We start from the raw sequence: 13795 nt of genomic DNA, 5'->3' as shown, positions 1-13795 counted from the left end.
CTGCTTGTCGCAAGACCACCTTTTATTGTAAAGCTGAGCCTCTGTAAATCCAAAAATGGCTCAGCAGTGACAGTGATGACTGAGGAAAACCAAATAAATTATTGAAATAAATGTTCCAAAATCTAATCTGTGGTTGAACAAGAGCAGATTAAGCAGGGATATGATCCATGAGATGTTTGATCCAGGATTTATTTTTACCCGAGTGGATTAAAAAAGAAAATATCTATAACTATAGAACTAGACGTATAGAACTTAACATAGGATGTTTTGATTAGGTTATTTTTTCCCCCTTACAGATTCCAGTTGTTGAGTAACAGACTATGTATATGCGAGAAAAATCTGCTTTTAAGTTATGTGGAAACAGCAGAACCTTATCAGTATAACATAACTCACCACTGATGTACCAAATATTTCTGCTTCCACTGACCTTTAGATGTCTTCTCATAACAGGAAAAGGCAGTCAGAAAAATGCTGTATACAAACAGGCTAGTTTATCTCTTTTATTTTATGTTCTCTATATTTTCATGTAGCTCTTTCATGATATATACATTCTTATAAAGTATTTTTCCATATGGAAGTTAGAGTAGATTGAGGAAAATATTTGTTGGTAAAGAAACTTGATTTTTTAAAACAAAAAACTATGTACATCCTATTATAATACTGTTGAAAATTAAACACGCACATGAAAATATGAAATGTGTTTGTACTGGGTCAGTTTTGTATCAGTAACATAAATATATCTAATTTGTCTGCACCATCAACACCAAGTCAAATTCCTCGTAAGTGCAAACCTACTCGGCAATAAATCTGATTCTGAATTGTTTAACAATACATTGATTGAAAAGTTGCTACGGTAAATTGACCCCAATACTATGCTAAAAATTGCTAAAATGCTAAAAATTGTTTATTCACTTTTTTACTTTTTTCTTAAATGTTTTCATGTAATGTTTCTAGAGATTTAAGGGGGGAAATGATTACCTATATTTAGATGAATATTATCCAATGTATTTAAAAAAACAACAACAAAGAAACAGAAGAAAATGTCTGTTGTGCAATGTAGTTCAAAGTGGAATTAGTAAGTCTAACTTTTGTTTCATCTCATGAAGTAATGGTAGAGAGATTTCTTTTCAACCAAAACCAGGTATTAAATACCATCTGAAATTGAGCAGGGTTTGAATTCCATTTTATATTCCACATATTATCCACCTGGCACATTTAAGAAATTAAGTTTCAGATGCATATATATACATAAGAGGATTGCACATAGGTGACTCAACAGTGCAGGAAATTAAAACTTCAGCAGCCAAAGGCATATCCTACTTTTATGGATGAGCATGAGTTCAGGATGAAGACATTTGTTAAAATTCTGTATAACTGAAATGAATAGGTTCTTGTTTGATAAGGATTAACTGGTGTGAAAGGACACTTTCCTCTTGATGCTGAAACTAAGTGAGACAGAGGGGAGGACTCTCCATTTTCTAAAAATATGGAGTCCATCCACTGAGGATTTGTGGGTTCTTACATGGTGATGTCACCTTTCTCTTTCCTGCTAGTTGTCCCTTCAGTTAAAACAAGAACACTGCAGCTATTACTGCTAAAAACATTACCATAGCAACTTGGCAAAATATGAATGCCCCCAGTTACCAGCCCATTGTATTGGAAAAGTACCTTTTTTACACTGGGCTGTCTCATAGTTTATCAATTTGCCTGCATCTGGTTTGGATTGATTGCTGTTGTCAATGTAAAAAGGGGATTTCTGGATACATACACGAGAAGTGGACTCAACACAAACACTAAAACACACTCGGCTTAGTCATGACATCATATTTGGCATGCAGGGAGCCTTAGTTATGTCCTGTTCTGGCCTGAAATTGGACAGCAGCAAAAAAGGGGGGCTGGGGGGTGGTTTGGTTGTCCGTGTGCAGAGGAAATATGTAACAATAGAACAAGAGGGGGGAACCATCAGAGATCACAGACACACTGGGAACGCAGAGTTGGTGTTAAATGGATTGGAGAAGATGAGAAATATGTAAGGAAGAAAAGAGGGGAGAAGTGTGTAGAAAAAGTGTAGAAAAAAAGAAAAATTGTGAAATAATTATAAAAGAGAAACCTGAACAAAGTTAGAAGGCCAGATAGAGAAACAAGTGTGCAGATGTTTCATCTTTTTCACATGTGTCATAGTTCATTTATAAAATCCATCTTCTACCTTTCCTTGTGTGTTTAAGGCCGCTGAGTACAATGTCTTTGAGGGCATGGAGCTGCGTGGTGCCCCGCTGGTGGTGATATGCCAGGGGAAGATTGTGCTGGAAGATGGAAACCTCCATGTCACCTCCGGAGTGGGACGTTTTATTCCCTGCTCTCCCTTCCCTGATTTTGCTTACAAGCGCATTAAAGCCAGGAAGCAGGTGAATAACAGCTTTTCATTTTTTCTAAAGCCAAAAATCCATTACACATTTTCAACGCATGCTGATAGTAAACGTCAACTAAAATGTATATAACTGCCATTCAATTCAAATTCAAAATTAAAAATTTAGAATTGTTTTAACTCATCAGATTTTTTTCAACCAGTTGCTATAGCTGTTGATAACCTTTGACAGAAAAAGACCCTCTGTAGTGGTCTGTCTTGTACGCGATCTGGAAAAGTTGTTGTTTAACAATCTGATGAAGAGGATGCTCATTGTTATCCATAATGTCCCTCACTTTATGAATAGTTCTTCTTTGTGAAATAAGTTCCAGAGGTTCTAGAGGAGTTCCTAGAACAGAGTCATCCTTCTTTATCAGCATTTGCTCTAATGCTGTTACCCCAGCAGATGGTGGTTTAACAACCTTCTTGCAGATACAGTATGCAGCATCTTGCTGCCAATGCTAAATTAGCTAAACTTCCATAAGTAGTACAGTCTGCTCTGTCCCTTCTTGTAGATGGATTCAGAGTTGTGTATTCAGTCAGAATAATGTTATTTTGTAATTATGTCTCCCTAAAAAGTTCTAGGTACTACCTATATATCACCTGGTTGCTTGGGGATTAAACCAGAGAAATACTGTCATGATGCCTTAGCAGAAATGAAACCATTTTCCTTTAGATAAGATTGAGATTGAGAATCATTCAGGAACGGATGAAGATGCTGAAAAGCAAACCATGGTGGGAAGTATTCTGATGCTACGGACCTGTTTCCCTTTCATAGGCTTGTTACCTGTTATCGGGAAACAAAAGGTCTCAGTCTAATTTAACAAGAACCAGATAACTGGTCCTCCTTCAAGAAGCATATTTTAATTCTTGCAAGGCAGAACGGAAGCAGTTTTGTTGCCAATGTCCTGTCTGTTGTGGTCTGATAAAGGGTTGCACTTAGTACTAAACACTCAAGAGAAAACTGGAAGGGTTTTTACCTAGAGCTTCATCAAAACAACTTACAGACAGTTTAGGACAAACAGGGGCATATTGCATAACCTTGGATCTTAAGGAGTCTGGCTCCCTTTCCTAAACCTCTCAAACTGGAAAACAGCTTCTCATCAGAGAAGAAGCCTTTAGGCCTAGCCTTGTCTAGCAGGTGTGCAGTCTGAGCCAATATTGTGGAATATAGAAAAACAAAATGAGCTCACATTAAGGTTTTAAAATGGAGGAAGAGATAGGAAATAATTTGTCCCACCACACATCCCTAGAGAGCATATCGTAAATCTTTGAAGTGAAGTGAAGTTATTTCCTCATACTTCAAGCATTCCTCACTTCGCTGGTCATCTGACTCTCTTCATGCACACTGGGAGTCAGAAACTTTTATAAATCTTTGAAGTAATATCTAAGCCTAGACAAAAAAAAACATCGGCCGCCACTAAACCCATGTTTATCTCCTCGTTATTCATCTGTGGATGATATTAACAGGGGGAAAAAAAGATCTCCAAAGTTGCAGAAAAGAACTGAAGAATATTTTTCTTCTTCTTTTATCCATGTTAATAATCTTACATTTTTGTGAAACTATTCTGCAGCAGTAGAATATAGATTTACTGTATGTTAAGGCTTTTTTTACATCTCTACTCAGGGTGCAAATTCACATGTTTGAGTCAATTTAAAAAGCATATTTTGAATCAAATTTAGATTTGAACAAGTTAAGCTACAGTTAAGCTTACTGAAAATGTATATGAGTTGCAGAATGTAAACTGGAGAAACAATTCTTCACTGCTCCAATAAAAAGAGAGAACTGTAGAAAAATAAGGAAGTTAGGAGGTACAAATTGTTTACCTTTTAAAATAAGGGTAGAAAATAAAATCTAGCTGGAATGCCTGGGATACAGTTGGTCTGAGGTCATAAGAAAAAGTTCAGCAATGGTGTCATTTTACATCTCCAGGTCAGTTAAAGCGTTATTATTGGTTTTAAAAGGAGATTAAAAGCTTTCTGTGACTCCTTAAAATTGATTTCTGACAGATTAAGGATCATGTTCACCTCCTGAAATTGCTCTGAAATGCAATGTCAGTGATTTGTGGTTGATTCTTATCTTCGATTGGTTTGAAGCCTTGATCTTCCATTTTGTGGTTCTAGTGGGTTCAGATTTCCCTCTAAGAGGTTAATTTACCATTGTTTAAAACACTTGTAATGTAACCTAATTTATTTTAGCAGCAGATGTGAGATGAGGTTACACATTTTGTTTGAAAGAGTAGCCCTGGATTAGGGTTTAACTAATCTAAAAGAAAACAAATAGAGTTGTAGTAGGGAGTTCACATAAAAATACAATTAATCTTTCCTTAACTGTGGAGTTTTCAAAAAGTTGCAAACATGATCAAATTTTACACACTCCAAGATAGGTGAAGTCTAAAGCACAAATGCGGGCCGTGTTTCAGTGGAGCAGTAGTTAGCGCGTAGGTCGCGCGCATGACCCATATGCTTAGTCCTTAGTTCTCGATTTCGTTGCCTTGTACCTGTACCTGTGTAATGACCATAAAGTTGAATCTAATCTAATCTAATTCTTGGCCACATGTTACCCCTCCCACACCTATGCATACTCTCTCATACCCCCTTTCCTGTCAGCCAACTGTCCAAAAATAAACAAAATCTAGCCACTAGTGCCGTAAAAACCTAAAAAAAATTAATTAATTAAATTTCAAAAGCATTACAGGCTAACCTTACTGTAATTTGTTGAACCGTCCGTGGTCAGTTTGCATCTTTATCAACTCAATAAAATGTCCCAGAAAAACATTGAGCCTTCAAAAAATGTAACAAATAGAGAAAACTTTGCTCTCCCTCCCTTTCGGAAAGTGAAACTTCATTACACATGGAATGAAGGAAATCTAAATTTTTTCCAGTTGTAAAAATTATAAAATGAGACCCAAAATTCTGTGTCTCAGAAACTAAAGGAAGAAATCTTAAACAGGGATGTCAGGCTTCTGAAAGATAAGTTTATTTCTTTGATTTCAATGAGCCTTTTGCTTGAAATGCTGCAGCAATGTTTTATGGCACTGCGTACAGTAGTTGTGATGGAGGCCCAAATGTTTTTTTTTAGAAGCCTTCAGGTTATTCCAAATTTGCCTGTGGTGTCTCTCATCTACTGCTTGACATAACATTATCATGTCTTGTTGCGTTTGTTTAATGTTATTACTTTGTGTACAGCACATTGGTCTTGTGGGTGTTCTATGTTCTATATAAATGAAGCTGGTATGGTATGGCATATACCCCATGGTGTTTTCTATCACTAAAGCAGCTTTAGGTACATTTAGCAGAATGGGAAATGTGCCAAATCCAGATTGCAAAAAATAAAATGAGTTCTCCTTGAAGCTCCACAGCAGAAGGAAAAATGGTTTTATCTCTAATGTCCAGTTAGATTGCTGCATTGCCTCTGGAATTCACAAAACATGTTGGACCAACATTAGCAGATAGCATTACCTCCTAAATCATGAGTTACTTTGGAAAATTCACATTGTACTTTAAAGTTTAAACAAAGTATATTATGTGACTCTTCCTCCAGACTCCGGAGAAAACTTGTTAAGTTTCGAAACATTAATTTAAAAACATTAAATCCCTCTATTGTATTTGCCATTTTCTCTTGAATGAACAGAGATGCATAAATATTCATTTTAAACAAGGAAGAAAAATCTTGTTGATAACATAAGATACACAGAGTTACCAAACAGGGTCAGAGTAAAAGTCATTTTCCTTCATTTCAAAATGAAATGCAGACTTCATTTGAAAACAGGCTTTATGCAACAGTTCAATTCTTTCTTCTGCTTGTCTGAGATTGTCTGTGATTCAGCAGTGGCTAAACACAAGGAATGAGAACATTGTCACCAATGTGCAGGATTTACCTGTGCTTAGTGGCTAGTAGCCTCAGTCCACAAGGTTTTTGAATGCATTTTTTCACAACAATTTCAAGACATTTAGTGTATTCTTTCCTAAAACAATATTTTCTTCCACCGAATTTCCAATGAATTTGCTTTGATATGGCACTTCATGAGCAGCCTGTTTCTTAAGCAATGACCTTTTGAGGCCTATGTTCATTGTGCAACACTCTTTCATATTGCTTATAAAATATTCCATTGCAAAACATGTATACATCCAAATGTACTCCAATTTTCTTAAACACTGGAGGTTTTCAATTTAAGAATCAAAATTACAAATAATAGAGTGAAATATTACACTCTTAAAAATGAGTCTATGTAACTATAGGTTTCACTTAATGAAAAAATGTCCAAAAATATGAAAACATTTTAATATATTCTCATTTGTGAAGATTTAACTTTAAGTGTTTTATGACAGTCAGTATATTTTAACTGGAATTTGAACAAACTGTGAAAGTAGAAAATGAACTTTGAAAATCTTCGTATAGCTTTTATACATCACCTGGCTTCCTTTTTCAGCACCTGAATAATATTGATATAGCTGACACCTCACTGTTAACAATATACTCAATCGAGATTGTTGATTTCAGCACAACCTACTAGTGATTGTGTTAGCCTTTTCACTGTTCACATTTACCTTTTAGCCAAATTCAAGCTGAAAAGTTGCGGATTCTGGTCACTATTTGGGTTATAAGACATACAGATAGTGTGCACACAAATATGCGTGTATATATTGCGTGCAGTAGTCATCTGTTGTCATTTACAGCAGTGTAGGATTTATTTATTTTTCTCTGAATAGCTGCAAATTAATTAAAGAGTTGTAGAAGAGTAGCAACGACAATAAATAAAGCCTAAGCACGCTTAAACAGCTTAAGTTGAATAATCTTATACCAAGCAAAGTCTGTTTTGCGTTTTCATGCGGTGCCAGGGGATTCTCATTTTCCGACGTTTCCTAATTTGCTGCTAACTGCTGATGAGAAAATGGAGCTGCAGCAACAGTGTGCTGTTTATCTTGGTAGCAGTTACTGTTTTGCCTCATGGATCACAGATGTCTCTTTTTAAGTTTTAACAGAGCTTCCAAGATTCCACTGAGTCACCACACAAACCGTCAGACATACAGAACGATAGCCTTTTCATTCACATTAACTTGATTTGAAAACATAAATCTTGTGTTTTTTGAGTTTTGGGAGGCTGAAACTTATACAGGGAATTTATTCTTTGTGTTTTAAAGCGATTCACCAGTGAACCCAGAGGTGTATTTTTTCAGCAATGTAAAGCATAGAAACAGTTATGTGTAAAATCTTTGGTATGCTCGCTGACTGTACTTGCCTCACTCCATCTCTTTCATATGTCTTTCCTGTAGCTGGCTGTTCTGAGGGCTGTGCCTAGAGGAATGTATGATGGCCCGGTTTCTGAATTTTCCATGTCCCGCGGTGGTACTCCTTCTGCTTCGGCACGTACTTCTCCTACCAAACAACCAGTCAGAAACCTGCACCAGTCTGGATTCAGTCTAGCAGGTAACCTTATGCCACCACGTTATCCTGACATTGTAATAGAAAAAAGAAAAATCAATATTCTTTCATTGTTTATGCTTTGATTACTTCCTAAACTGAAGTTATGTTTTGGTTATTCTATTTATCATTAACATATAGGGTCTAAACTTCAAAGATTCCAAATAGGAGGTGCTAAAACTGAAGTCGCATTTTTTTAAATCTATTTTTTCAGTACATGCAGTAAGTTGGCTGATTTTGGATGATATGTAAAGACTCCTGCACAAATTTAAGATGTGCAAACCTTTTTGGTTCCTCCCCATTAAAATGAGATGAGATTCTAAGCATGGCGATGGAGGCAATAATGAGAAAGTGGATTTAAAAAATATAGATACTTAATAATATATAGAGCACTTTACAAACAAAAGCACATAATGATAACTTAAGTTAAATATAAATACATGAAATATCATTAAACATGAGAAAATTATCTTTGTTGATCGTCTTGGTTGTCTTAACACAGGTGGAAATATGTAAAACATAAACACGCTATTTAGTTTTTTGTTATATCTGAAGGCCCAAATACGTTTCCATTCACACAGACCCTCACCATCGCCTTTAAAGTGTTGCAACACTTTAAAGGCTCCCGAATTAAAGGCAAAGGTTTTGTTTGTGCATAATTATTTAGTCTCTGAATACAAAATAGAATATCATTTTTTTCATTTAGATGCCCTCTTTTTACTTTTAATAAAACCAGATCATTGGAATCTAACTACAACCACTTGCAATCCTGTTATTCACCAATAAGAAAGGTCTCCCTGATAGAAACACAAGCTGTTGTTGAAGTGGTGCTAGATAGTTGTTCTTTGGCCGAGAGCACAGGACTCCTTTTGAGTGCAGACATCTGGACATGGTCTGTTAAAAAGGCCTGTCTAATGTGTGAGATCACCATAATATCATTGTTTGGCATTCGTTCCATCATGCAGAGCAGAATGACAGTCTGATTGTGCCCACATGTCAGGTAAATGAGGAAAAACTTAGATATTTCAGTCATTTTAAATAAGTACCAACTATGACGACACCTTGATGATCTAAAAAAGAAAACTATTACATAGATACAGTTGTTCGAACAAACGCAGCACCGATTTAAAATTTTGTTGGATCAGCCTTTTTTAATTACATGAGAAAACAGCTGTTTTTGCTTTTGAAAATAATGTTGTAATGTTTATTGCAAATAGTTTACTTTAAAAGAGATTTTGTAGAAAGCCTCCTTTGTCTATATAAGCAAAGCCAATGACTGATACTTAGCTGAAAAAAATGTGACCTTTGCTGGAAGGAATTTCCACATTTGATTGCATGTATCTTAGGCTGCTCCTGGTTCCCAAGTTTTTGCAAAAGATTGTTTGATCTTGTATATATATGTGTCTATCTGTGTATGTGTGTGGTGGGGGTGCATATTTTGAAAATGAGCTGCACTCCTCTATTTTAGGCTTTGCAGAGCTACCACCTGCAGAGTTGATTTACTTGTCTGGAATAAGATGGGAGGGATTGTTTGATTAGTCACTGTGTATCCTGACATCATTCTGCTTTCCATTATTGCACTGGAAGATTTGGTTCAGCTTTTGGCTCATCCCTTGAGAACTATACTTTATGTCAAACTTGCAATCTTATAATTGATGCTTCAGAAATACTGATGGAGCCACATATGAGAGGTTAAAAATCCAGGGGGGAAGATATAAGAAATATATGGTTTGAGTAACAATTATTTGTGTGCTAACTTACTAAGAGGTTTTTAAATAACTCTTAAATTTAAACCATTTGACAAATTGCATCGTTGGTTTCCAGGAGAGGGTGCCAGATTCTCATTTTGGCGGCTGTTTTGTAACACTATAATGATAACATAGGGCTGTGTCAGTCAATAAATTACAGGAGCAAAGCTTTTACACTGCTAAAAAAAACCTTCGGTAAAAGTGGTGTATTTATGAACCTACACAGAATCGTTTTACATCTGGCATATTTAGTTAAAGAGATTCATCAGTGTTAAAAATTTGATACTCTGGAGTTTTTAGCAGGCATAGTTAAGTAGTTTGACCGTGTTAATCACTGATTTGGTGTTGCAAGTCATTACTTACTTAATTTTTTTGTCAAACTCAAATTTTCTCAATCACAACTCAACTTTAAAGATTGTCATTTTTCAGCATTGGTGAATATGTAAAAAAAAAAAAAAGAAAATAAACAAAATTCCACAAAATAATTGAAATACATCGTGGGATACTTATTTTACTCACCATAGACCTCTTACTCATATACAGTAGTATTTAATAGGCTTTTATCAAATCGGTGTCAGAAATCTATGTAAAAATTTTATTTTGGAAATCTTTGGAAAAAGCAGGCAATGCAAACCTTAAAATGGTTGATGCGTGCAACGTTATACAAAAGTTTTTTCATGTAACATTTTTTATTCATTTTACAACAGTAAAATTAACACATAATTCCGCCAAGTGTAACATCTGTATCTTCTGTGATGGCAAATGGAGCCCAGCATTGTTTAAGGTCATTAGACAATATTGTACCTGACCGATGAAGCACAGTCAGTCCATCACCCAAAAGAGGGAAACAATATAGCACAGCTGCAAACCTATATGCTGACCACCTAACCTGACATGCTGGGTAAGGACAGCAATTATCCTATATGTCGGTTTGTGGATCCCTGGAGTTTTGGAAAAACTGCAGTGTCCACTGTTCACGTGAGTTGACAAGAGAATTTAAGAGTTGATAAGAGAATCTTACCTGGAAAAAAGCCTGGTATATAGTTCTACAAATCAAACCATACATTTTTTTTTTTTTCTATAATGTGCTTATTAGGGTTGATCTTTCTCATGCAGGCTCCCTAAACAATACAGTTAAACAAAGGGTGTAATAGGAAAAAAATGTAAGATAAAGATTATAGTTTATGAACTATGTTTAAATGATCATTTTATTTTCTTATTACTTCTGTTTAGTCACTAAGCCCACAATATTGAGGTTCTTTTTTTTACTATATATATATATATATATATATATATATATATATATATATATATATATATATATATATATATACAGTTTAATTGATTCCAAAGGGCATGACAAAGCTTTACACATATGTTTTCAGTATTTTCTAACTGCCTTTCATATCATTTTTATTCCTTTCTTTCTCTGTCTCTGTGTTTAGGCCCTCCCACCCCAGAGGACCTCCCAGTCAAACAACCTGGACGCCGTATAGTAGTGCCCCCTGGTGGTCGCTCCAACATCACATCTCTCAGTTAAACAGCCAGAAGACAAAGCACTCCGAGAAGAACAGCCAGAGTGGATGATAGTGGGATGGGTTGGGCGGGGGGGTAACCAGGGTTAGGGTTTAAAATACTTGCAGAGGGATGCCTGAGTTTAAAGAGCAAAACACTGAATCCTCATGCCTTACCTGTCACAGTGCTACTATGCTCTGATGAGAATTGTATCCGTTTTCCTTTAACCGTGCAAAAGGTGGTAGAAGTTGCCAACAAAGCTCATTACACATGAACAATGTCAGCCTCAGTTTATGTCAGCTCAGAGTAGTAGCTTTTTTTCGAAACGGAAAATGGATACAGATTTTCTTGGGATTCTCCTTTTCTCCTACTTGACTTTCATTATCCCTCCTTATTCAGTAGCTCACTTTCTCCATAGTCAGCAAGACTTAACAATAGATCCCATATTAGCCATGTTTCGTCATGCAGTGCCGTTGATTAGCTTTAGGTGGCAATGTAAATATGGTAGATGTAATGTAGCTTTGTGAATGATGTGGTTGCAGACCGTTTGGAATTTACTGGACCAATTCAAATACTTCGATCACCTCCAAAAGCAGGAGGGCTGATGGACATGGAGCTGCATGGGCCACATTAATATGGGCGACGTGATCCATGATCCTTTTCCACCTCCTCTGAGATGATATTTACCGTCCTCATAATGTACTGTATTGATGTTAAAAAAGAGAGAAAATAAGACCTGAGAAAACAATACAAGGAACCATAAAGACAGAAGAAATATTAAAAGCGTTTTTTTTTTTTGTTCCTCATTCCCAAAATTGGTTTGTCAGATTTTTTTTATCTTGTGTTCACTTCATTTTCCTGCATAAAAGCATTAAAAGAAACCGTCCTTTGCATTTGCTTGCAGTAAATTGGTGACGTCTGCGTCGGTGCAATCATTTAAACAAAATGATACTAAATACACCCACTAAATACATACTCTGGGTATGTATTTAGTGGGTAAACTAAAGCTTTCTCATTAATGCTCTTTGCTGACATTTCATTTTGTAACTAACTTGACTCTTGTTTAAAGACAATTGGAAGATGATACTTCAGTTGTGATCCATCTCTACCCTTTAATAAAATCCTCATTGCATCAAACAGCAACATGTCCATTTTCTGATAAGGCAGAGGATTTTAGTGCAAGGAAGCCATTCAACTGCTCTTTATTGTGTGGAATTTAAACAAGATACTGTTTTTATTCTGCAGACTAAGGCAGTAGGGAGTTGTTTTATTCTTCTTTTTGTATTTATGTTTGGAAGACAACCTTTGATTCCCTGTTTTTAAGTTTCTTTTTTTTTTACTATTGTGTCAGAACTCTGAGAGGTCAATAAAAGGTGTGCTGGTATGAAATGTTTCCTGAATAAACAGAAGTTGCAGCTGATGTTGGTGTTTTATTTTATTTCTCTGGTGCACTGAATGTTTTTTTTCCCGTTCTCCCTTTTTGTATTTTCACATTTAAAGACCTTTAAATATCTTGCTAAACTGGATTTTTAAAACGTTTTCTCCCTATGAATGAAGAGCCTAAAAAAAAAAACAACTATCAGAATAAATCAGATGTAATATAAACTTATCGGAAAAAAACAAAAACAAACATAGCACCACATTAAAACATATCCCAGATTTGATCCCCTTAAAGGTGATTTTTGTCCATGTTTCACTAGCTAGTTACTGAGAGAGGCTTATCATTGAATTGTACCTATGTTTTTATATTGACTGAAACTGAAACCAATGAGTCCAAATCTATTAAGCTTAACTATGGCAACATTTTCAATCCTTCATTTAAAAAAAAGAAGAAAATTGAAAGGTTTCCTTTTGACACAATTTGACGACATTCCTCTGTAACTGACCAGAAAAAGGCTCTTTCAAAGTCAACATTTTGCCGCAGCTTCAGATTTGCTGGTAAAACTGTAAATTAAATAATGCTATACTGTTTTTATGTACTGGTACTATAGTTTTACGTATATAGAAAGTATACATTGAAGTGTCCATATATTTTCTAAAGTTGAGTGCATAACATAGATGAGACTTCTCACCTTTATTTTGGTCAAATCTCCCTCTTATACACCTGTCTTTTAATTCTATAAAAATGGTGATGCACCTTTATTTTATTTTATTAATTTTTTTTAAAAAACTTTCTGGCAATAATCCATTGTTTAATCATGTCTTAGCTTCCTACTTTCAATGGTTTTAATGCTTCAAGTTGTAGATCCATACATTCCCATTTACTCTCCTTTTAAAAACTAGGTCTGGTTTCACAGATCATGAAGTGATCATTTTTTGTTCAATTTCCAAACATCAGCATCTAAGACAGTGTAGAAACCTTAAGCAGAAACACAGAAGCACTTCTTCACTTCTTTAATCTATAATTTTTATCTATGAATGTTTCCCATATGCTACTTTAAACATCTTCAAAATCCCTAACTTATATACTGTGGTTGCTTGCTTATCTGCAGCCATGCCAGACATGAGTGGAGGCATTAATAATCTAAAAATCCCTTCTCTTGTTCAGCCAATAATGTGGAAAGCGCTGCCTCAGCTAAGTCTGCTGTGGAGGAAGGAATGGGCTGTACCCTCTAGATGACCTCAGGGAGCAGTTTGCTTAAATCCTAAACGGTGGATGAGAGTGTATGAGAAAAGGTCATACAGCTTGTTAACTGCAGCCAC

General features: G+C 35.6%; 1 protein-coding gene across 1 annotated transcript in view; it reads left to right on the top strand.

Annotated features, from left to right (window-relative positions):
- Positions 1–12512, top strand: part of LOC107104893 (dihydropyrimidinase-related protein 3) — a 42315-nt gene extending 29803 nt beyond the window's left edge. Inside the window, exons 12-14 of the mRNA XM_015405011.1 lie at positions 2226–2405; positions 7682–7835; positions 11023–12512. Of these exons, the coding sequence (XP_015260497.1) occupies positions 2226–2405; positions 7682–7835; positions 11023–11117 (429 nt within the window). The 3' untranslated portion in view covers positions 11118–12512. The remainder of the gene's footprint in view (positions 1–2225; positions 2406–7681; positions 7836–11022) is intronic.
- Positions 12513–13795: the final 1283 nt, after the last annotated feature.

The sequence above is a fragment of the Cyprinodon variegatus genome, unplaced genomic scaffold (assembly GCF_000732505.1).
Source record: "Cyprinodon variegatus isolate N-32 unplaced genomic scaffold, C_variegatus-1.0 Scaffold36, whole genome shotgun sequence".
NCBI lineage: Eukaryota > Metazoa > Chordata > Actinopteri > Cyprinodontiformes > Cyprinodontidae > Cyprinodon > Cyprinodon variegatus.
Note: the sequence above shows the minus strand (reverse complement) of the source record. Positions and strands in the feature narration are given on the sequence as shown.